The following is a 25,136-nucleotide window of genomic DNA, read 5'->3' on the forward strand; positions in this document are numbered from 1 at the left end:
ACCCTTGCAGTGAAGAATTTCTTCCTAATACCTAATCCAAAGCTATCCCCTTTCAGTTTGGAGCCATTGTCCTTCCACCAGGGCTCCTGAAGAAGAGTCTTTCTTCAGCTTCCCTGGAGGCCCCTTTGAGATACTGGAAGGTTGCTTTGAGGTCTGCACACAATCTTCTCTTCTCCAGGCTGAAAAGACCTAACTTCCTTATCCTCTCTTCATGGAGGCCATAAATGCTCTACAAGAGCAAGCCCTTATATTTTAGCTCTCCATGGAAGAAGGTATGTTTTTAGGCAGCAACAGGAATAAAGATTAGCTAAACTAATTGAAAACTAGCACAGGGTTTGCAACATTTTTGTAGAGCTATCTGCCCTGACAGAGGGCCACCAATTTCTCTGTGCTGTTCTGTCCTAATTTAAGAACTTCATATTACCCACCTGCTACAGACTTCATACTGTAGGAATAAAAATCTTTCAGGAGCTCAAATGCTAAAGCAATTGAGGCAATACAGGTTACTTAGGCAAAATCTAACAAACTTTGTGTGCAAAAATCTAATTTTCTCTAATTCACACTCTAGTGCTTATTACATGCTTCTATGAGTCAGGAATGGAGCAAGCGATATCACATTGCATATGAAAAAGCAACAATGATTTACACTTTTGTACTTTATGCAATTTAATTTCATTGAGAACCTTGAGGATGTTTTCCTATCTGGTTTAAGAAATTCTACAATTGGAACATTGCAGCACTTTAAAAAATGCCCTAAACACTGTATTAGCAGCAATTCCAAGTTTGGAAGTCTTAAAATTATTTAAGCTGTTTTTTTAGGAGATTTGTGCCAACAGAGCAGGAGCCAGAATTCAGATTATAAACCTTAACACAAGGTTTTCATTTTTGCAAGATATTAGAACCCCAAAATAGGTAGAACAAATTAAATTACCTTCTTAATCTTTGTCTACATTGCAATGCGGCAACAAAGTGAAGTCCAAAAGCAAGACGTGTGCTATTTACTTTCACTGATGCAATTATGTAGGAAGAAGTTTTTCCTCTCATAACTGCCTGTTGTCTGAAGACTGATTCTGAATATTTCTGGTGGGCATGAAACTGGCTGTTAAAGCTTTTCTCAAGCAGCACCTCTTCACTCATAAGTAACCATGTTCAGGGAGGGGCACAGTTGGAAATTCAGGTAATACAAGTAACCAGAATCAAGTACTCCATCCTAGTAATGGCTGTTTCAATCAGTGTAAAACATTTTAATCCAGTTGACAGCAGCACAGCCCTTCCAGCTTCAACTGGATAAAGTCTAGCCCAAGAAGATGATAAGGTTTCCTTGAGCATCTGAGTTCAAACAGGACTATTTTGCACATTTCTTATGAAGAAAACTTTTTCAAGTGGTTGTTTTCTCCCTATGAATATGCTTGGTGAATATTCTCATACAAGCAATCTCAGGCTCATTCAGAGTCCTAGCTATGATAGAGGAATAAATATGTGCCACAGGTCTGGGTGCCTCCAGTAGGCTTTTTCAATATTCCAGTGTAAGGTTCAAACCATGTGCTCTATAAGCACATGTAGTCAGACCTCAAATGAACTTGGTCTGTGCAGTAGCAACAGACTCTCAGTATTCACAGGGTAGTTCTTTAATGTCCAGAACTATTTCTGCCCCTCTGAAATGCCTTTCCTTATGTCTAGGGCATGCACCTCCAGGGCCATCCACTGAGGGAGTGATCAGGAGTAGCTCTCTGCACCTGGTTCCAAGCACTCACACAGCAGTTTAGTAATTCTCCTAATGGAAAGGCTGTATGCCTGTCTGCAGATTGAAACAAGGGAAGAAGCATTTTTCAGCAATCTTGTTTGATCAGAGTTATCATAGTTAACAGGAGATGTTTTGCTGGGGCATCTCTTTCAACTAGGGGGAGAAGAGGAGGTTTCTTTCTCTGACTGTGGCTCTCAGAGCTTCCCAAGACAGTGATTTACAATGAAAATCAAACACTTCGCATTAAAAATGTGATTTTATAAAACAAACATGGTAATAAAAACAAAAAAGAAAACCAAGAGATCCTGAGGATCTGATTCTGAATACTGACTGGGAGCAGAGAACAAGATGTAGCTGTCTTTTGCAGCAGAAATTTTGCTTGCCGGTCAGGCAATATATTTTTCTCATGGTAGTTTTGTGATTCATGTGATTCATGGATCTCAGGGAAACTGGCCAGATAAGGGTAGCATGTGCCACACAATCCTCTTATGCTGTTCCTCTAATCATTGTGACTCAAATAAGTAGGTTAATGATGTTTCATCTCCTAAGACATACATTAATTCACATGTATCCATCATATTTTAAAATATTCTTCATCACCACAGGTCAACCAAACACCTAAACTAAACCTGAGAGAAAGCACAGGGGCCTGAAAGAGTAGAATAGGCATGAAAAATAAACCAAAGCACAAGTCAGTGAACAGCATATACACTTTATCTTTGTGAAAAGAATTTTTTCCTACTGGGAAGTGCAGTGCAAATAGAGTTTGTTTTAACCCCTCAAACTGCAATGAGAGAGGAAGGAAGTAGATCTTAAATGTCAAGAAGTTAAGTTTTAAGAGAAAATAATGTACTTATCTGTCTGTACCAAAGGTTTCTAGTGAATTAGAGTAAAAGCAAAGGCGAGACAGATCTGGAAAAGGCATAAGATGTTTTAATTACTTGTTGAAAAACCCCTCAAATGATTTTTGTGTGGCATGCACAAAAAATCAATTAGGTCAGAAGGGTTTGTTTATCACTATTTTGGGGGTCATTTATCCCCGAAGAAATGTACTGTAGTCTTAAGCACCATAGGGTTCAAAGATTTGAAGTAAAATTATTGAATAAAGCTTCACAAGACTCTCAAGTGTCAGAACTAGTCTTGAAGGCCTGCACAGTTGATCCATGATGGTTTTGCTTCCTTTACCAAACACAGTGAATGGAATTACAATACCATTCACAGAACATAAGACTCTGACATTCAAGGACAGAGAAATCTTTCATGAGCTAAACTGGCAAGAGCAGAGTGTATGCTATGGTTGAAAAGCACCGAGCTTCTGCTTGATTTGTTCTGTTTGTCTCTGCAAACAGTCAGTGTAGGCAGGTCACCTCTTTTACCCCTGGGAAGGCTATATTCTTGCAACACAGCTTTCTCTCAGTCATGACAGGAGTGTGGAAAAATAACTACAGGGACTAGCTAGTGAATAGCACATCTTATATCATTGTGGTTTAAGGAAAAAAACTGTAGTGAAAGAAGGGTTATATACAGGGTGGACTTTGGATCTATCTTCCTCTATACATCAACAATGGACAATGATGGACAGCATTCAAATATCAAGAGACTCAAGGCTTAAATAATGAATTTAACTGATTTGTGTATGTCAAGATTTTGTAGTGGGTTAGACACAAAGTGACTCTAGGCTCAATTATCCACAAGAACGTTAATAAACTCTTTAGGCAGTAAGGGACATCTGAGCAACAGTCCCTGCTAGAGGCTTTACAGGTCTCAGACCTGAAGCAAAAAGCTGTTCCTTTGCTGGTTATACGTAAGTGAACTCCCCTTCAAACACATGTATAATTTCAGTGTGTTGCCAGCCATATTGTTCAGCCTTGTCAGCCATAGCTAAATAAATTGAGATGGTCTTTCCATTCCTGGAGAGCCCCCCATTGTCAACTTTTCCCTTGAATATGGCATATGCCTTCCCAGGGACTCTGCTACAGAGCCTTCCTATCTCAAACATGTCTTTCATAAACAGTTTCTCTTCTTGCTAAATTTTTAATAATAACAAGACTCCAAACCAAAAAAACCACACCCTTGGAATTTGCAGAATTTATGTAAATATTGCACTTCACTCCACTCCTGGCATTGTTTTGCCTTCCTATGTCATTCTGTTGCAGCTCCTTCACTAAAGTCTTGGTTACTGTATGAAATCATATTTAGGCTGAGTTCTTCCTGCTGTTACCAGCCTGGATGATTTGAGGCAGTATCCCTCCCCACGTAAGGATCTCAGTGGTAACCCTAGTAAATGTTACTCTTCAATTTACAGTGGCACTGTTCAATTGCACCTTTCAGGTAAAAGCACATGAAATGCTAAACATTGTACATTGCCCAATGAAATCTAATTGTCAGCCTACAGCATATTGCTGCCTCATCAGGTGGCAGTTAACTCCATTCCAAAGCAAGGGACATTCATATGATAAGAGACTTAGTACCTTGGCTCTTCGGCCATAACAGTGTGCAAATACTGTTTTGCTATTGCTAATTCCTGTGTTTTAATCAGCACAAGTTATACGAGCATATTTGTGTGATTGAAAAGGTGATTATACTTCTCATTACAATACTTGATATTTGAATATTGATGATTTAATATTTGAATATTTGATGGTTGAATATTGCCTTTAGTAGGTAGTGCTGTTCAGAGCACCTGATATGTAGCTAATCCTTAGGAAGTAGCAAAGGTGGTGGCTGTGATGTGTGTTCTAAGGACTCTGGACCCAGTTAAACATTTCTGTTGAGGTCTCCTGTATTTGTACCCTTTGTGTTGGGCAGGCTACCTCTCATATGTTGAGGTATGGAGGACACAAATACCTGGTAGGTACCTTCTTCTGAAACACCTGAATTCCTGTACTGTCCTATGCAATGTACCTATGCTTACCATGGCTAAACAGTATTTGGGACAACTTGTGTAGATTGTTGTTATCACTTCTGCCTCTATTTTCTCTGTCCCACTTGCTAGGCATATGAGTGACTAGCTGGATGTGAGTATGCATCCTAGAACAGCTAGCTGCTCTCATATTTGCTGTGCCTTCTTGGCTGTCTCTCTGATCTTCCATTCCCTCTGGCCTGACTGAATGTGTGGTCTACAAGCTGTACAGTTTGTTCTTCAGTTCTACCTACTAAGCAAAACCCTGATGAATAAGCTGTAATTGAAGTTAGTTAAGTGAAATTGCTAGTTTTCTGCAGGAAGATTGAGGAGAACAAGAGGCACTGGGTGCAAACTGAAATGCAAAAACATTTTGTCTAAAAATAAGCCCTTTTTACTGTGAGAGTGATAAAGCACTAAAAGCCCAGAGAGGCTGTAGTGCCTCAGTCCTTGTAGATACTCAAAATCCTACTGGATGTAGTCCTGAGCAATCTGCTGGAGGTGACCCTGCATGAGCAGGACAGCCAGACTGCCAGCCTCAGCTCATCCCTCACGCTGTCACACTTTCACAACAATGCATAGGTTCATTCAAAAACAGTTACACTGCTCAAACACTTTCTGAAAATTTGACACAGCCTCTCTGGAAATGAGGCCTCATACATTAAATATTTTCTGGGCTTGTCAATACAGAGGGAAATATGTTATTCATCTTAATCCGGTACTGATAAAATTTAAACTGCTGTCTTACTAATCAGCCATCACCTACAAGACTAGGAGAATTGTTACACATTCCCTACTTGAAAATATGTTATGAACTGCATTAAATAAATGGGATAGCCTCTATGTATGCAGCTTTGCTGGTTTTTGTGTTTAATTACAGTTAACTTCTTTCAAGAAGTTTCTTTCCCTGTGACTAAATCTGGAGGATAAAACTAAACATTGGTGCTCTCAGTGACAGAACTCCCCCCTAATTTAATTTGAGTCGGGATTCTTTGAATGTTTGACATACTGCCAGCTTTTAAAAGTCTTTTCTAACAGTGTGTTACTTGGAAAAGATTTAGATGTTCACAAGGAATGTGGATTTTGGTAAAATGTGATGAGTATTTTAGTTACCATTTAAAAAAAAGCTGAAAACTCTGAAACCTGTGCAGAAATCCAGTTTTATTTCAGTTTTCTTCTTCATTAGCTACACAGAATACTTTGGGACCTGGACATTAGCTGAATTAAGTATGATTAGTCTTCGTAAAAGTCAAATCTTTGTGCAATCAGTTTTGAAAATCATCATGCATGAAGCATTTCTCTGTTCCTATTTAAAACAGGATCTAACAAATCAAATAAAAAAAAAAAAAAGTAAAAAACGCACAAAACTATCAAGATGCCCTAAAATGTTAAAACCTAAAAGACTTAATTAAAAAAAAAAAGGTGCTGCTGTTAGTTGTATCTACTGTACTACCCATAGGTACAAATGACTGGAAGCTTAGAAGTTTACATAGTTACTAATTACAGTGAGAGCATACATCCCCATAGGTTCATCAAGAAGAATCAGATGACACTTAAAAACACTATTTCTGATATTCTCAGTGTGATATCCAAGGTGGAGTTTAAAAGGCGCTAGAATTAGAAAACAAACTACTGAATTCTAACGGGAGCCCAAGGAAAGGCACCTAACCTCTGAAGCAGGTTATGGCACTAGTTAGCTCAGTGTCCCACAATTGGCATTTGCTTGAGGAAGCTGCGTGCGGTCTGCAGGCTGCCCTAGCGTGCTCCGACGTGCAAGGAATTGAAAGAGACCTGTCTGCCAGCCTTAGCCATGCAAGTCTTCTGTCCCTGGTTAAACATTCAGCAGGTCTTACGCAAATGTGTGCTGATGCTTCTCAGTTGTTCTCCTGCGGCGCTCCTGTGGCCTGGAAGGAAAGAGGAGAGGTTGTTGCTTTCAGGAAAGAGACTGTCACTGCCTATTTCGTGGTCTCTCTGTGGACCTTTGTTCTCAGAGTACCTCAACACCTTAAAATACTTGGAGTGCACATTTTCAGGGCTCCTTTGCAGGGTTTTGTAGAAGGCACCCTGTCTATTGGCCCTGGGTAAGCCCATGGCAGAAGGGACTGCCGAGGAGTGCTTCCTCCTTCAGGCTGTCTTCTCTCCCTGACACCCTGCTCTACTTCATTTTGACAGAAACTGCTCGAATGTCCAGCTTGGAAGTCAGGCTGCAAAGAGATACTGCCTCTCCCTGCAAAATTCCTGGCAGAAGGAACTGGTGTGCTGTGGCATCCAAGACAAAATCAGTTTTCTGTCAGTGAACTTTCCTGTCAGTATTCTCATGGTTTATACTTGAACTATGCAGCTACTCCCATGGGCAAGTCCTTTGACACACATACTCATTTTTACTAATTTTTACAAATTTAATAAAAATACACATTTGTATTATTATACCTATATAACCTATTGTGTATTTCCAGGAGAGTTAGTTAATCAAGACTTCATCATGGCAAGAGGCCAGAAATCACAAGGGATTTACATGTGTGTTTTACCTATAAATATAATCAAGACAAAGAGGAATGGGCTTTTGTTAGGCCAGTCTTCTCACTCAAAAATGATATACAAATATACTTTACACTGCTCTCTTGGTATTTAAAATTAATAGATCTCTGCCTCCCTGTGTCCTTCTGTGATCTAGTAAGCAGAAGAAAGTTTGCTTTTCCAATCCAGAAACCAAGTCACTGAGACCAGAAGGTTTTTGTAGCATGAAGTAATTTTAGGCAGCTGAATGGTCCAGACTTGCTACCACCTTCTTCTTTAATGGAATTCCATTTACAGGAGTTCATGAAAGAGACCCAATGATTAAGATTTTTCTCCTTCCTGTAAGCCAGATCCACTTTCCCACAAGTGGTGAAAACACTGCCAGATGGTTACAGATCAGAGTAGGGAAACACTCTAAGCCAAAATATCTAGTCCTCTTACTATCTTATGTATTTAATATTCAGTAAATTCAAATCAAAATAAAAAGAAAGCAAATAAGCACTGAATCCTTGCATAAGTTTTGTTCTGAATTCTTCCATGTTAATTACCTTTCAAAATCTGAACTATAAATTCAAATTTATTTCTCAAGGACCTTACAAACTTGGGAAGGTCAAAATTTGTGTTTCAGCTGTTTGATAATGTGACAGGCTTCAGAGAAATAATTTACATGGTACTTGTCAACTATATAAAACTTTAAATTGATCTGACTAAGGACACACTCTAGGAAACTCCTGAGCACTCAATTTCTGACTTCAAGAAAAGTGAAACAAAACTAAACAATGTTTGAACATCTGTGGCTGAACATGCAGAATCAGTCTTTGTCTGCAAGTAAATAGTTATTTTTCCCAATGCATGGAATAGTGCTGAAACCCCATTACCCTTCTCTCACATGTCCTAGCTTGGCTGATCAAAAAATGGTCATACGATTTCTTTCCTAACCAAATAAAATCTCATGCCATTGCCCAAGAATGAAGACAACAGCCAACCAGCCTACTCTTACCCTCAGAGCAAGTCTTACTCCGTGAATATTGTGATTCTGAAGAATTGAATTGGTTAAAGAAGCATTTGCAATAAGCTACAAGGTTTAAAACCTCCTGAAATGTGATCCTTTTTGGCAGAACAGTTTAGGCAGGAAATGTTACACCTGATTAATGCTGGCCAAAGCAGTGTAGCTACTTCACACTTTCCATTGACTGGGTTGTATTTACCATCATTTGATGCCTGAAGATGCTTAACTAGTAGCAGATGTCTCATTAATCCTCTCTGCTGGGAAGAAGAGGTAGGCTACAAACGGGGGAACTCCACACAAGGGAAGTGCAACTCAACCAGTGACGCAGTACTTGGAACCAGGTTTTACCTGGTCCCAGGAAGGGCAGAGGAGCTGACCTTCCTGCCTGCCCCAGGGCACAGTCACTGCAGGCTGTGCAGGCAGCAGGGCAGCCCCTTGCACCCTCCCACAGGGCTCAGAGCACCTCATCTCGTACTTACACAGACAGTCCTTTCTCCAAACTGGCTGTAGAAGGTCATGGTGACTTTGTGCTTGTGCCCAGTCCTCTGATCAAAGGTGTTACAGCTGTTGAAGGGTGGGCTGTACAAATGCAGGCTAACAGCAGGCTCTGTGTGGCTTATGTTCTCCACACGGTGCAGGCCAATGGAGTCTACACCAACAAAGACACAAAATAAGAAGATGTGTTAGCAGGAACATTCAATGAGATCTCAATTGCCTGGAAAAAAAACTTTTTAAACTGCAACTCATGAGCAAATAGGCATGCCCACTTGTTGCCCGTATTTCTATGGGCAGCAAGTAACTCATTACAGGGAATTTTACTGCTGTTCTCTAGCACAGTTTCCTAAATACACTGGTATTTTAAAATGCCTCCTTGGCTTCCACAGTTCATGTAAGTTCTAGATTATCTGCCACAGGATAAATTCCAACAGAAATCCCAAGAAAATTAAGGAAGACCATATCGTAAGTATTTTTCTAGCTCTCATTCTAAAAGGACTTCAAGCTCATTTACTTTTCTAGGAGACCTGCTGCTGTACATGCTTCAGAAGCAGAAAGGGGGCAAAAACTTTTGCGTTGCTAATTCTTCACAAATAACAAGGATATCCATCACATTAAAAGTCAGATACATGCATTTCAGGCATGGACTTATGGGCAGAAATATGATGTCTTCTACTGTTTTCTAATTAATGCTTCTAGTTTATTGCTTTGGAGAACATACTTTTCATCTGTTTGCTCTTTCCGATAAGGAGAGTAATCAATAGTGACTGGCATACTTCCAATCAGGACTGCATGGTAAGCATAATCAAGCTGTTACATAAAAATGTAAGGCATGAAGAATCACATCCATGAAACAAACCATTTCAATTCTATACTGAAATGGAGGTTTTGAGGTACTTAAGAGAGACCTTGAATTTAATTTATGACCCTACTGCATAAACAACTCAGGCCTTTGTACTTGAATTTGTTATATAATACCTGGAATTGTATTGTGCAACATAGCCATGGTACCCTGAGAGCCATGAGAGCACTCTTATTAACTCTGATTGGAAACCCTAAGTGTTGTTAACACACTTTATCTCAATAGAGGATGTAGCAGCTGGGGAGAAAAGTCCTAAATCAGTGCTCATCTGATGGGGAACTAAAATAAACACATTTTAGTGGGTTCTAACCCTTATGTACAAGAGCAACCAAGAAGCACGCAGTAGAATCGTGAGGGCACCTGCTATTGATGCAGTTATGGCAATCAACACACTGTCAGTGTTTTCCTTCTGCTTGTTTAACGTGTTAGTTTTAAACCAAAACATCTGTTATGAAACATGGCAGAGATCCAAACAGCCTCAGAGAACTGGATACCAAATTTGTTTTAAACAACTGAGGGAGCTCCAGAGAGGATGCACACAGTCTTCAATTGTTTGCATTGGAAAGAACTGCCTACGTAGGAAAACCTGACTGAGATGGAGTACCCATGTCCCTGGCATGGAACATCAGCAGATGTGTCAAGCCACTTCTTGTATTTCCTGCCCTATCAATTTAATGTCTTCATTTGGCATGGCAAAGCTTCAGCAGAGGCTGCAGAGCACCAGTCTTTCTTCCCAGTGCCCTCAGCCCAGCTAAGTTTATAACCCAACATGAGGCTCCCTCTAGCTGGGAAGTTCCCAAGGTCAGCCCCACAGGATGTGTTCTCCAGGGTTTAACCCATGCCATTTAAAGGAGATGACCTGCTTGTCTGCTGCTTCATCTTTCTGTTGAGCCAAGGTGGCCCAGCTCGATGTGCAGTGCTTTTCATAGCACCAACACACATTACACTCAGAGGGCAGCTCCAGGATGGTCTCCAGCAAAGCACGAGGTGGTAACAGATACATGTGATGATGACTTGGATTTAGGCACTTAAAGAGCCTTAGTGATGGAGTCTTAGTCATTCTCAACACGGTGTATTGTTTTTGTAGACTGGGAATTTCAGTTTTGCTCTCACTGCACTTCAGTGTTATAGTTTTTTTTGATTTGGACAAGAAGTAGCACTGTTACAGGTTTCTGTTCCTGGCTGGTCAATTTACTTCATAGAAAAGCTCTTACATTTTCAACATAAATCTTCCATGACTGAAAAAAAGTAATACTTCTTTGGGAGCAAACAAAAAACCTATCTAAATTTTGCTTCTGTTATTTCTTAAAAAATGCTATTCAAGTTTATGTTTACAAGCAATTCCACATAATCATCAGGGGCACAACACTAAAGGCTGCTGGGGCTAGAGGAGATATCTAGTACATTAAATTACCAAACAATTGCTTAAAACAATGTTCTAAAAGTGAGTGAAAAGCACATTTTTGTTGTGGTTGTTCATTTTACCAAATCTGAATACAGGCTAAAGAGTCACATTCTTAAACTGTGCATAAAGCTGTAAGTATTATACTGTTAAAGGTGAGAGACTAAAAAGAAGATGAACTCTTCAGTTAGGAAAAAGACTCATGGATAGGCAGTTGTCCAAACAAACTTAATATCTTACCATTAATGTAGGCACATTGATTTTCCCTCAAAACTCGTTCTGATTTCTTAGTCATTTCACCATTTCCTTTTTTCTCAGGCCATTCAAACAGAGTCTCCTTTAGATTTCCCTGGAGAATCTTCATAAAGCAGTGCGAGTCAGTGTGATCATGGATACTGCTATATATGTAAAAAGAATAACCAAACTCAGTGTGATACACACATTTAATTTCAGCCAACATAGCATATTATATGGGCACAAAACCTTGGAATGAAATTCCATTGCACATTGCATTAAGGGATGTCTATTTAAAACTGTTTCAATAGAAATATATTGAGATAAATTCACATACAGCAGGATTTGGAGGAGAGTCAGATATTGGTCAGCCTATGACTTTAATACGGAGAAGTATAAAGAAATTCTAGAGAAAGGAGTAGAGCTAAAACTTTCTTCAGAATGCAAAAAGTCTTCTGGGCCAAGAAACAAAACAATGCTTCTATCATGATCCCAGGCAGAGCCTGGTAGAAACTTCCAAGTGTACCTATCTTTGCAAATCCACCATGCTCACTCCTAAAATGTGAAGAAATGAGCTAATTCTGCTTAATTCCTATAGCCCCTTTACTGCTAGGATTCATTGTTGGAAAAAAAATACCGTATTTCTCACTCTGATAGTAGAAAATACATCCAGCTATACAAAGCTGCTAATTTCACTGGGATTTTCACATTTAAACCCAAGAGAATCTGGTAGGATTTGTTTGCTTTCTTGATCTCTCTTCTTGATCTGAGGTGTATTTTATTTGCCATATTTAGAGATTACATATGGATTACATTTTTAGTGTTGGTTAAGTGTTTTTTTAAGTACAGGACTAACTGTTACAGAAGTAAATGAGATTAGAACAAAGGGAGGGCCCTCCACTCATCAGGGGCAAAGGAGAAAAGGGAATTTGACCCTCCAAAGTACAGTGCTAATGAGTTTCAATCAAAAAACTTGGTACTTGTACATTACTACTTTTAGTCAACAAACATTAGGGTTTCTTGCAAACTGAGATGCTGAGAGAGCAGAGCTTGCTTCAGGCACGTTCATAAATGCCACATTGTCATGGTCCTTCCAAAAAACATGAGAAAATCTAACCACCTTTTCATAGGAAGCAAAAGCAACTTGTCTCAGTCTAGCTGTAACAAGTGCCCATCCAAATTGAACACAATTTAGCATCCATTGCAGGTTGTGTGGGAGTAGGCCAGAAGGAGACAAGATGGCCAGCTCAGTTCCTCTATCACTCTGAGTATTATGTTATGGCATCCCCTAAAGAATACTGTACGTGATCAATTGCAACAAGCAAAAAACCTGTTCCAACATCTCCTTAGGTTTTTTATTTAGATGTGAGAATATCTGGTCAAAATCTGCATACTTTGCTATTGCACTTTTTGTTTTAGCCCGTATTTTATGAAAGACTCTCCAAGAGACATTGTGTAGGACAACACAACCAAGTGCACACGACTCAGGAGGCCACATCAGCATTAAGATCCATTTTGAGGGAAGAGATTGCATGCATGAACCTAGACAAAGTCAAGCTGTGCTGAAAAGGGGCTCCCTCCTCACTATCTGCAGTCCTAATCCAAATCTACTTTTCTCATCTTGGAAGAAAGGCAGATGTGAACACCCTGGGAGAACAAAGACTATACTATACCTAGTCCTGATTCTGAGATCTGAGACTGGGACAAGTAGAACAGGGTCATATCAATCATTGTATTTCTGGGACCAGAAACTTTCTCTGACAAGTAGAGAAGCTTAGCTTTCACAGAAAAACAAAGCATTTTTGAAAGAGTGATTTAAAAATGGCCATGAAGTACAAACTTGCAAAAGTTACAGCAGATATTCAGGACTGCTTACTATCAGAAGCTCTGCACTGCTTACTTTCCAGACACCTTCTTATAGCTCCCATAGGACTGATTCATTTTCCCTCTATTTTGTATGACAGCGAAAGATATAGGAATTTATATGTTTGCTAAAATCATAGTCTTTGAAAACAAACCTGCCATGACCTTCACCCCAGCACAAGATCATCAAGTTGAACTTTCCGTTTCCATTGTCCACAAGATTTCTTGTATACCTGAAATACAAAATGTTTGGTCTTTACTGAACTAACATGTCTAGAAAAGAGAAAATTATACAAACATGTTTATGAAAGAAGGTTGTGACATACAAAAACTTTTTCTTCTGTTTTGTAGAAATACAGGTCTTGCTTTGAAAAAAATGAAATTGTATTCACAAGTTTGGCTTTTTTTTGGTAAGAGTTCTTTTTCTGGGAGGAAAAGGAATACCTAATATTTTGGAATTGAAATATCATATTTCTTTTGAAATACATAGATGATTGGAGTTGGGAACTGTGAGTCAGACTAGAGTGGTAGACAGGATCAAATCAAAATGGTTATTGAATGAAGTCACTTCAGCAGCTGGTTTATAATTAGAAACAGAGGTCTGCAATGAAACAAGAAAAATACATAGTTACATTCTTCTGCAGTTCCTTTTCTGATATTCTTGGCTTTCCTTCTCTCACACAGAACTCATTTGTACAAAGCCAAAATAACAAAGAATGAAGATGCCAGACTTCCTCTACATGGTCCTCCCACTCTGTTCCTGAAAGTTCCATGTCTTGTTTTGTAGTATTTTCGTGTGGATAAAGCACCTGTGAGGTACATTTTGCCAGCATCTCCTTCCAAACAAAGTTTATTAGAGAAAAATTTCTTTTACAGAAACATTTTATGTTTATTTCCTTTTACTCTCCTATAACCCTTCCCTGAACTGCTGATCATCTTGTTATATTGAAAAGTTCACTAGAGAAGGAATTTGGATGTTGCTCTATTGCTTCCCATAGTGTGACCCTTCTGATCTGGAAGTGATGCTACAGTGGGACAGTCAGATTTAATTTTAGAAGTAATCATGAGTATTTGCCCTTCACCAGGTAAAGAAAATATTTATGCCCTACCATGGCACACCTCAGCCTTACCTGAAAAATGCAAGCAAGGGCACACAGAATGTGCACTGAATTGAATGCTTTCAAATTAATATCCCCGTAAGTTTTACTCAATCTATTTTACTCTATTTTACTCAAGAAAGGATGCTTATACTTTGATGCAACTACTTTGATAGCAAATGTGTGTATCTATAGACTGCTTCTTACTGCATCCATGACCTGTACATACATTACAGAGACATATTTTCCCTACGATGTGAGAAAACAAGTAATCAATGCTGGCATTTGACAGAACTTTTCAAGTGCTGTTATTTCTGTACAGGTCTGACTGGACAAAAACAAAAATTATAAATAACGAAAAATAAAAAAAAGGTTGCCATGCATACCGCCAATGTTAACACACTTTGTTTGTCTATTCTTAGTTTCCTACGTTCTGTTATAAATGTCATGATTTGTTCTGAATGGAAGACAGTCACAGAGAGGTGAAAGGAGGCTAAGAAAGTAAAGCTAGAATGATGCTTTCACAATGGCATAGTTAAAAGGAAAAGTTTTTGAGTTTTTTCGATTTTTTTTTTCTTTTTAAAGAAAACACTCGAATAAAATGTATTTTTCTTGAAATTTAAGACCGAGAAACCAGCAGCGGCAGAGAGCAATCAGTTGCTTAAACCCAGGCAGGGATTTTCCGAGCCGGTGAGAGGCAGGGCGTGCGGGCGGGCAGCGGCACACACCGAGCGCGCCCGGTGCGCGGTCCCCCGCGCCAGCCCCGCGCCGCCGCCGAGCTGCTCCGCGGCTCTTTCTCCCGGCGCTGTTTACCTGTTTATTCGCTCATTTCGGCGGCCGCGGCACGCCGCCGCGTCTCCGTGGGCCATCGCGGGGCCGGGGCCGGCACTGCCCGCTCCGCTCCGCCCGCTCCCCGCCCCCGGCCCGCCGCGACCCCCGCCCCGCGGCCTCTGCCCTTCGGCCCGGGGGGCTGTCGGCTGGGCCGAGGCGGGGGCGGAGGGGCTCGCCCCGCGCCCCTGCTGCTCCCATCCCCGTCCGCGGCTCTGCCTCGCCGCCGCCGCCTGCGGGTCCGCGGGCTCCCTGCTCCGTGGTGCTCTCTACCTGTACTGGTCGAACTTGGCGTACTGCAGCCACTCCTCGGGGTTGCTCTCGTACGACTCCATCAGCGCCTGGACCTCCTCCACGCTGACTTTGTCCTCGGCGAAAATCTGATGGAGGATACGGATCAGCTCCTCCAGGCTCTGCGCCTTCCACGTCTCCGTCTGCACCGGCTGCTCCATCACCGCCGGTCGCGCCCCTGCCGCCGCCAGCCGCTGCCCCTGGCCGGCCCCCGCCGGCTGCCTTTATGCGCCGGGAGGCACGGCGGGAGCCTACCACCGCCCCGGCGGGCGGGCCCGCCGCCAGCTGCCCGTCCCCGTCCCCGTCCCCGTGAGCGCGGCCACCGACCCCGGCGGGCGGAGGCAGCCGGAGGCGGCTGCAGAGGCTGCTCGCACCGCCCGCCGCTGCTGCTGCTCCGCAGCCCGGGCCGAGCGGCGGAGGTCGGGCCCCGGGCGCTCCGGTATCTCCGGCGGGAGAAAATCGGAGAAGAGGCTATTGCTGCCGGGCGGAAAGCATCTCTCCCTCCGCAAAGGCCTGCCGCTGCCTCCGTTACGTACACGTTGGTTTGAAAAAACACATCTAAAAGCTCCATTGGAAAACAAACCAAGACACAGCTATTTAAAACACACAGAAGATTGCTGCTGGATATTGCCTACAGCCAGCCTTCCCGTTGAAAGTGCTGTTCCTTGAAAGTCAGTGCACTCTGCAGGAACATTTAGGGCTGCCGTAACCATTAGCACTCAGAACTACACCCAGACACACAGTGAACGGGACAAAAGAGAGCGGGCGAACATAACCGACTTGGCGTTCTTCAATCTATCTATCCAACCTATATACTGGCTGCAGAGAAAGCAGATGCCATGCCAGCCGTTTTCCTTCCACTTCAGCTGATAATAAAACGGTTATTAGTCATGAATTTTGGCAACAGACTTCACTATGCACAATAGAACAGTGTTTTAAGAAAATCCATCTATTATTTCTTAAAAAGAAAGAAAGGTTCAGCTCTTTAGGTCTGCCCTACGACTGTGGAGCTGGAAGTAAGTGGACTGGTGGTGTGGGCTCCTGTAGCTGTCCTGTAGGCTCCAAGGTGCTCACAACACCGGCAGCTTGCGGTTTCCCTTACAGACTTACATTGAGGGATTTTTAGCACACCTACTTTCTCTTCCCTCCCCCTAACCTGTACATGAAAGTACAGGCGTGACAAAAAAAAAGTGCCATTATTAAAGTAGATACAGCTTGTGAGGCTGAATTAATTTCTGGATACTGGAATACCTTCCCAGTTTTAAATGGGGCTGGAATCTAGCACACTGGAGTGACACACAAATCAATGTACTGAATAGGTGCTTTATCAGCCATCACTCCAGAACCTCTCCTGGCATGCAGAAAGCAGACCCTGCCTTACCAGTATTTTGTAAAGTATTGTTGGTATGTGCGTGTGAGAGAGAGAGAGAGAGAAAACTGCAATGATTTCAAGATTTTTTTAAGGTCTGAGAAAACATAAGTCTATCCCAAGTCTCTTAAACTGATCTCAGCAGCCATGTCCAGTCTTCCTGAGCCAAGTGCAGGTGATGAACAAACACATCGGCTTCGGCTCCCTGGTAACTTTTTCAAAGTCACAATTAAGAATGAGTCTTATTTCTTACTGAAATTTGCCTCTGGTCTATTTTGGATATTGGTTGGTGCTCCCAAAAGATTGGATGGGCAAGCAGCACATTTTTTCACAACTTATCTGAGTAGTCTCATACAGCACCATTAAAACTGCTGTAGGTTACAAGGAGCTAGAATCAGTGTGAAATATCCTGTCATTTATTTCAAAGGCAGAATTCACATTCTTTTGGCGGCTGTTGGAAGCACTGTCCAAAAGAATAAAACGTTTCTCAAGAATAAATTGCAAGAATCACAATAATGGGTTGTGAAATGAAGAGTGAGCTAGGTTTTGAAATATTTTTGTCTTACTGATATTCACAAGATCTGACAGAAACTGACTTCCAGCAGCTATATTTCTCTGCTTATTTGTACACCTGTGCTTGGAGGTATTTTCCTTGGTATTTAAAGTGTTATGCCACTGCTGTTAATCCCCAACATCTCGTACTTTGATTCCTTTGCCACAGTGTTGATGAGATCATTAGTTAAATACTGCTAGTAAAAATAAAAGGACATTTCATACCTCCATCTATTACAAGTAAGGGACCAGGCTGGATCTACCTACTGCAGGTTCCAACTGGTGCTGTTCATTACAGTTTATATAGTTATACTTTTTATTTGCTCCTATTTAAAAGTGTTACAGCTTTTAATTCACAATTGTTCAACATACTTTTTGATCCCCAACACTTCTACAGGAGTTGATTACTTGACTGCCTGAATACCATTAGGAACAATATTTATGTCTCTCCAACTCGTGCATTTGCTGATGCCCTATTGACAGAAACGGCAAAAGGGTCTGAGCACATACAGCTGTTAACTGTCACTGAAAATTCAATATATAAAAAAGAGAACATTGAAATCCACACAGCATAGAAATTGGTTTTACATTCTCAGCTGTGATTATGCAAAAGGAGATTGCAGGATTTTATGCACTTGATAGAAATCATACCCCTGCAGAAATTAACTATTAGATGTATTTCTCAAGCATCCTATTAAAAACTTGTCTCGGAGGAGTTTGGGCTTTAGCCACAAAAACTTTGCTTTATGTACAAATGCTGAAGCACTCTGCTACCACCCAGAAGACAGGTACAAGCAAATCAAGCAATCATTTGTCATGATATCTAACTCCAGGAGACACCCAGCAGTTGAAGTACTGGCATGCACTGGCATGTCATCTACGACTGGGGACAGCTCACAAGGTTTCTCTTATGCTTTATTGAGGAAAATCTTCAAGTCAGATAGATGGAATTATTGAACTGCAGCATTAGACACTTTGCACCATGTACTAGGCCTGTAGCCTGTGACTGTACTTTATTTTACATCTTGTAACTCCAAATAAAAATTGTGAGTTGAAGGTGGGACCCAAGGTGTCTGAATGACCAGAGTCTTGCTGTCTCTTTGATCTGCTAGCCTGGGCAGGTGATAGCACTTCAACATTGTAATGAGTACTTACACCTCCAGATAGAATGACATTCACCCCTTTTACGAAGTCACCTCTTTGTTAAGTCTCTGTTCACATAAGTTTCTGATGTTTGTAGAGGGCTCTGAAGAGAAAACCTGGATCTGCAGTTGTAGTGCAAGTTCTGGGACTACATGACACAAATGTAGTCCTGAATCAATGTATCAGTGCAGCTGTTCCTCATTAATATAATGTGTAAAGTGAAATTAATCACTCAGTAAGTAAGAGATCTTACATGAAAAATTGTTGCATGGATTCTGAAAAAAACCTTGAAAACAAATGTATCAAACTTCAGGCATCTTCAGAGTAAAAACATCCAGTAAAACGTGAGTGAAATGAGGACACCACATAAAAAATCATGTCACACACTGAAAGCACCAACAACTACTAAATGGCATGAGCTCTGCTGGAGGTAAAAATAAACTCCATGCAATGCAGTGAAGACCTGTGTGGTATTAAACCACACAGGACAAAAAGGACTTTTTGAGGAATAGTCTGATCCACTTTTGGTGGGATATTAGTACACCGTGTGTGTGCTATAAATAAAATACAAAATATTGACATTTTCTCGGCAAGAAAGACACTTGAAAATAAGTTTGTGGTCTTTTTCCATTTATGGTATTTACATGAGAAAGCCAAAATGCTGGCTAGCCTCTGCATTAGGAATATTACTATGCAGTTTTGCTTGGAGATTTTTTTTCCTTCTTTTGATATTTCCCATTAAGAACTCTTTAGGGTTAGTTCTGATACCAAACAGAATTCAAGGGATACATATTTATCTGCTTTAAATAATACATTGATTTTTGCAATGTCAACTCAAACCTTTTTTTTAAGGTTAGGCCCTCAATGCAATTATATTTTAACTCTACATTGTGTCCATCTAATTGATAAACACACTATATATTAATAATTTGCATATGGAATCATTCCAGTGGAAGATAGAGAGCAAGGACTCCAAAACTCCTGCACTTAAAAAAATAAAAAAATTAAGTAAGGTTCATAATCTACTTTTAATAAAAAAAGGTATGATCGAACCAAGACATATAGATAGTACTTTCCCACCGTCTATAATCTACATACTCAACAAAAAATGTTGCTGAATGTAGCTATTAGTAGGCATTTAGAGATATCCACTTAGAGAGACAATTGCACAGAGGGGATGCAGGGCACTAATTTTTCAGAAGTTCCTAGATTGCTCCTGATGTTTGAAGAGGGACCACGCTTTTCCTCCCGAAGCTTAGCTCTTCTCATTGCGCATACAAGGCAATGAATGCCTCACCTGGAATTTCACTGTGTACCTAGAAACAAGTATCCCAAGGACTGATCCGTGGCACAGGGGCCACCTTGCAAAGAACAGATTATATACATGTTATTTATGTTCTGAAGTCCCTAACAGACTGATCACATCCAAAGTGCCCACTAGAAATGGTACCTTGCCAGCTCCTGAATTGAGCACAGGCCAAAATCCATGCCAGCAACTGTTCTACCAACCAAGGGAACAGATGACTGAGCTACATTGTCTCAGAAAATTTCCTGGCACTACCAAGTCTAGTGACATAGATGTAGTGTGCCAAGCTTAACATTAAGCCTTTAACATACTCATTTTGGTCTCAGTCAAAAATGTGATTCAACCTTTTTTAACTATCTATTTTAGGATGAAACAATCTCTAAATGAGCTTCTGTCACTCTAATTCTGACTAAAAGAGGCACCTGACATCTCACAGTGTTATGGCTATTAAAGCAAAAGCAAAGCATGGATTTTTATGACATTTAGCCTTGGAAGCATATTAAATATGGTAGTAACAAACCTGAAGCATGGTCTTTGCAAAGAAATACATTTTACATTTTTTTTGTCAAGTTTTTCTTCTCTTGATGATCCAATATAAAAGAAGGTTGAAAAGATCTCATTTTTTAATGCACATTGAGTTTTATACAAGCTTGTAACAGTCACAGTCCTCATGAAAAACCCTGGAGTTGAAGGAACTTTTACTCCCCCCCTTTTTTTTTTTTTAATCCTCAAGATGAAGATATTGTAGTATGACAATGCCTTGAATAACCTTAGTATAATATTTCTGAAGAGTAACTGTGGCTTCTTGTAGCCAAGAACAATGTAAGCCAAAAAGCTGTGCAAACAGGCAGAACTTGCTTTACAAAATGAGCATGAACAGCAACAATCAGCAAACAGAAGCTGCTTTGGAGTTGGAAGTAGTTTGAAGAATGGATGTGCGGATTTCCAATCCCCCACCATGAATTTACTGTGTATTAGTACATTCAAGATTAAGTTGTGGGGATAATTAACTGTGTTGGGTTGATATGGCCAGAAATGTGTATTCTGTCACCATCTGTTGAAAGCCGGGCGGGGCAGTGATTCCTTATCTCTGTAGCACATACCATCTGCTCATGGTCCATCTTTAAGACAAGATGGGGCAATCATCTTTATCTTTTCCACAACCCATCCTCCCTCCAGGAAGACATCATCTGCTACTGGCTCATAAAGTCCCACTGTATGACTAATAAAATCACATAATTCCATTGGGAGATTCTCCAGCCAGGGGGAGGAACTAAGCCTTTCCTACCTAGATAAAAACTGAGATTTTGGACAGCAAGTTACCTTCTTTCCACTGGATTCCAGAGGAGAAGCCAGCCCTTTCTACATCATCCCTGGACTTTTAGATGAAGGCTGCACCCTCCTACAGGAGCACTGCTTCAGCTGAACCACATCTGTCCCTGTAGGAGGACTGCAGCCACCATTTGATCGGACTGATACCAACACCCTGACTGACTGATGGGGTATCAGGTTGTATTCTGACTCTGTCAGGGTTGGGATTGTTTTTTTGTAATACTGTATTTCTATTTTAATTTTCCCAGTAAAGAACTGTTATTCCTAATTCCCATATCTTTGCCTGAGAGCCCCTTAATTTCAGATTTATAATAATTTGGAGAGGGGGGGGTTTACATTATCCATTTCAAAGAGAAGCTTCTGCCTTTACTGGCAGACACCTGTCCTTCAAACCAGGACATTAACACAGACACAATTCCTGTTAAGATCTTAGTAGTAGTCTTCTGAGACTAAAAAGTCCTGGAAAATATGACATTTGCTCAGAATGCACATAGGTGGCACAACTGTGTATTTTATCATTTCATTCTCAAGGTAACTTTAGTTTCATTTAGCTCCCTCAGGTTTCCATGTGTCGCTTTGGTCTTGATTAGTTCAAGCTACAGATTACAAATCTACCATTAATGCTAGTCTCTAAACCATTGTAATAATTAATTAAAATAGTGCCTCACAGTTTAAAGGGTTTGCATCTGATGATTATTAGTTGAAACAGCATAACTGAATTTTGCACTTATTTTTTAATACCAGGATGTTGTGAAGTACTAGGTCTTTCATAAAAACAACGTAATAATTTCCCTTCCCAATACTTATTTATCAGTCTTTAAAAATTAGTTTATTTTATTTTTTCAATTTGCCTTTTCTGTCATTTCAATTACATTAAATCAAGTGAATCAAATTACATTACAAATATTGGCAGTTCAGTATAGTCTATCAGTATATTGGTTGAACACAATACTCTGAGTAAATCCAGAGGGTTTTTTTGTTCTGTTTTCTATAACTCTCACTGATCCGTCCAAGAGTCAGTTCTTACTTGCACATCCTTTTTCTCTCACTTTAGCAATTGCAGATATTTATTGATACTGTCACCACTTTTGCTCAAGGCATACCAAATACAGAGAACCTTATGCTCTGCTTGGGCTTCTGATGTTTCAAATTAACTGGAAATTCTTTTCAAAGGGATAAGCAGTTCAGGATAATCTATGATTTTAGAAGCAATAACTGTCCCTTTTTAAAATAGGAGATTTAACATATCTTCTGCAAATTCTAAGAGCAATGTACTGGGAATCACTTACTTGTTTACTTGACATTTTCTACTTGACATGTTTGCAGTCTTGTTTGTTCCTTAAGAATCTGAACAAGGAAAATTTTCTGCCACCTGAAGTCCCACCTCAACTCCAGGCAGAAAGAGTCCATGGTCATTAAGGAGCTACCAGAGGTAAGTACTGACCTCTGATGCAAGATACAAATCTACAGCCAAAGTAGCAAAAAGAAGGATTGTCTCTGTAAAGGAGGTACAGAAGTTACACGGGGGAATTAGCAGAACTGGAGCTGGCAGTCATTAAAAGTAACAGAATAAAGGCAGCTGCTTAGGAGCACTAAGGAAACAGAAACAAGGGCTGGATCAGTAAGTACTCAGAGTACACTGGTAAAGTAGGGGCCAAGAAAAAATTGGAGTTGGAGAAAAATTAAGAGCAGAAAAACGCTGATGCAAATGGTAATAAGTAAGTATTGTTCAGGGAACAAGCTGAATCTTAGACAAATAAGTAATTCGAAGCTTCATGATTAATTTATCCAGGTCCAAAAATGCATGTGGTAAAGGAGGAAAGCCAGACCATTATCCATGTGGGTTTTACATTATTGGATTATCACATTTTGAAGAATTGAGGGAAACTACTTTTTTTAATTCAGCTTCAGAGGATAAGAATTCTTTATAGATTTAGCATAAGTGACAACCTTCTGTAATTAGTTGGCAGACAAAACGACCTACAGTTCTTCTAGATCTTAATGGGTTTTTATTTTTTAAAACCAAAACACAATGCCCCCAGTACGCGCACACACACATCAACCTTCTTGCATCACTTCTGAAGAGCGCATTTGCAGTTTATCAGTAGTTTCATTTGTTAAGATCAAGTGAGGTGAAAAGCACCAATTGAACATTCTTTAAAGAGAACCAGACTAGTAGCTTATCTTAAGTAAACATACTGTCACACGGGAGAACAAACTACTTATATTTGTAAGGCCAGCATGTGGACATACTATGAAAAAGATTGAAAAAGAGCCCTAGATAAAACCATGCAAATACCTTTGTCCTTGTGTACCCTCTAGTGGCTGTCGAGATTTTTCTGGCCTCACAGTAACTAAGCAGGCAATTTCCTCTATCAGACAGAATCAGTGCTTCCCTCTGCAGCAGCTCTTTTAAATAGATGGGAGATTCATGAGATCAGAGTTCTGAGCAGGCGAAAGTATGTAATAATTGAAGTTTTAAGTCTACAACAAATTCTGCCTTGTTAGTTTAATGAAGTGAACCCAAACTTTCCACTTAAAACGTTCCAAGATACATCAGGCTATTCACACAGCAAGCATTCAGGGTACATGTTTGTGTAACTGGGATATACATGCATGCTCCCCTCTGAGGTGGGAAAAAACCCTATACACAGGTTGCATAGACTGCATAAGAGCCACTTATGTATGAAATACCAGCTCAAGACTACTGTAGAACATGCTTTAAACTAGAACTGGCTGTACGTGCTGAAGAACTGGATTACGTCAGGGACAAAAACTGTCACCCAGCATAAGAACATTCTGCAAGCAAACCACTAACCTTTAATTTGGTTCAGCTTAAACAAATATAAAAGACTGTACACAGACATTTCAAATAAACCCACTAAAAATCTCTACCCCTCACACTCAAACTCCCCAATAAATAAAAGCAAAGCACCCTAGTCAAGGTATCAAGTGCTCTTCATAATGGAAAAAAACTCAAATTCATCCTCACTGCCATGATTTAACAAAAGAATATAAACTGCATTCTACTGTTCGGTGGACCACAGAGCTGGTGAAACATGAAAATTAACAACAGTCAAAAAGAGAATATATGAAGAATTTATATAGCACCTCATATCTACTTCTTCATGAACCCTAGATGCTAGTTGCATCATTCAAAGATGCAAGTCATTAAATAACATCAGAAGAAACACCTTGCTGAAGTGTTAAGTCTTTAACAAATCACTACAAAATTCGTGCAGAAGGGAAGTATTGTGAGGCCTCTCATGATGCTGTGCCATTATAAACGAGGTACTCACATGACCAACACAATGAAGGCAAAGGGTGGAGTAATTAGACTAGATACCAGGGTCTATCTATCACAAGAAAAAAAAAATCAAAATACTGTGTTGAAATTATGAGACAATGCCCATTCAAGATGAAGATTTCACAAAGAAGAGGATGCACACCACAGATGTACCACACATCAGAAGTAAACCAAATCCCATGCTACATGTACAGCAGACATTACTTTTAATAAAAAGATTCTCTTATTTAGTACAGCACATAGACAGAGCTGTCCAGTCAGTCCTGCAGACAACCAAAACAGTTTCCCTTCAGATACAGCAATTAAGTAGTCAGCAGCAAGAGCGCTGGCTCTACTCTACATGGCAGATGCAGGTGTTTTTTCTGCATTCCAAATGTACATCAGGAAAAAAGCCATGTGATCATATAGCCTAGTCAGACTTTGTTTATGTTATTCATCTGCATCACATGTTCATAGGCCGCAATGCAAAAATCCCTCTTTCTGTGTGTTTACAGCCTAAGTTCATACTTTCTCCATTTTTGAAGAGAACACCTGAACAACTGTGTTGCCAGTCATTCATCCCCATGCCTGAGTTTTGCAATAATGCAGTACAAGCTTGCCATCACTTCCGAAACACTGCAAGAAAAACAAAAGAAAAAGAGCTGTTACAATTATTCATGGGCTAGCATACACAGGAAGCAAAGCAAAGAGCCTTCCCACCAGATAAACATGTAATGGAATATTGTCAGGAGAAAACTCCTCATTAAAATGAGAGGCATAAGAACACACTGCACATGGAGGAATGCATTTCCAGAGACTGCATGAAGTCACATCTCTTTGGACCACATTCACACAGAACTGTGAATATCAACTACACTATGCCAAATGCAAAATATTGGTCCTA

General features: G+C 40.3%; 2 protein-coding genes across 3 annotated transcripts in view; both read right to left on the minus strand.

Moving 5' to 3' along the window:
• Positions 1-25,136, minus strand: part of ATG12 (autophagy related 12) — a 307,791-nt gene that overhangs the window by 280,393 nt on the left and 2,262 nt on the right. Inside the window, exon 4 of one of the 2 annotated variants that reach the window (XM_079331538.1) lies at positions 24,443-24,868. The exons of the other annotated variant lie outside the window; for it this stretch is intronic. Coding sequence (XP_079187664.1) covers positions 24,809-24,868 — 60 coding nt within the window. The 3' untranslated portion in view covers positions 24,443-24,808. Of the gene's footprint in view, positions 1-24,442; positions 24,869-25,136 lie in introns of those variants that run through there. 2 annotated transcript variants of the gene reach the window in all.
• CDO1 (cysteine dioxygenase type 1) lies at positions 5,791-15,530 on the minus strand. The gene is made up of 5 exons (XM_079331532.1): positions 15,227-15,530; positions 13,184-13,261; positions 11,172-11,329; positions 8,652-8,821; positions 5,791-6,550 (listed from the first exon to the last, which is right to left on the minus strand). The coding sequence occupies exons 1-5, from the start codon at positions 15,403-15,405 to the stop codon at positions 6,521-6,523; spliced, it is 615 nt and encodes a 204-aa protein (XP_079187658.1). The 5' UTR covers positions 15,406-15,530; the 3' UTR covers positions 5,791-6,520.

The sequence above is a fragment of the Erithacus rubecula genome (assembly GCF_903797595.1).
Source record: "Erithacus rubecula genome assembly, contig: SUPER_Z_unloc_4, whole genome shotgun sequence".
NCBI lineage: Eukaryota > Metazoa > Chordata > Aves > Passeriformes > Muscicapidae > Erithacus > Erithacus rubecula.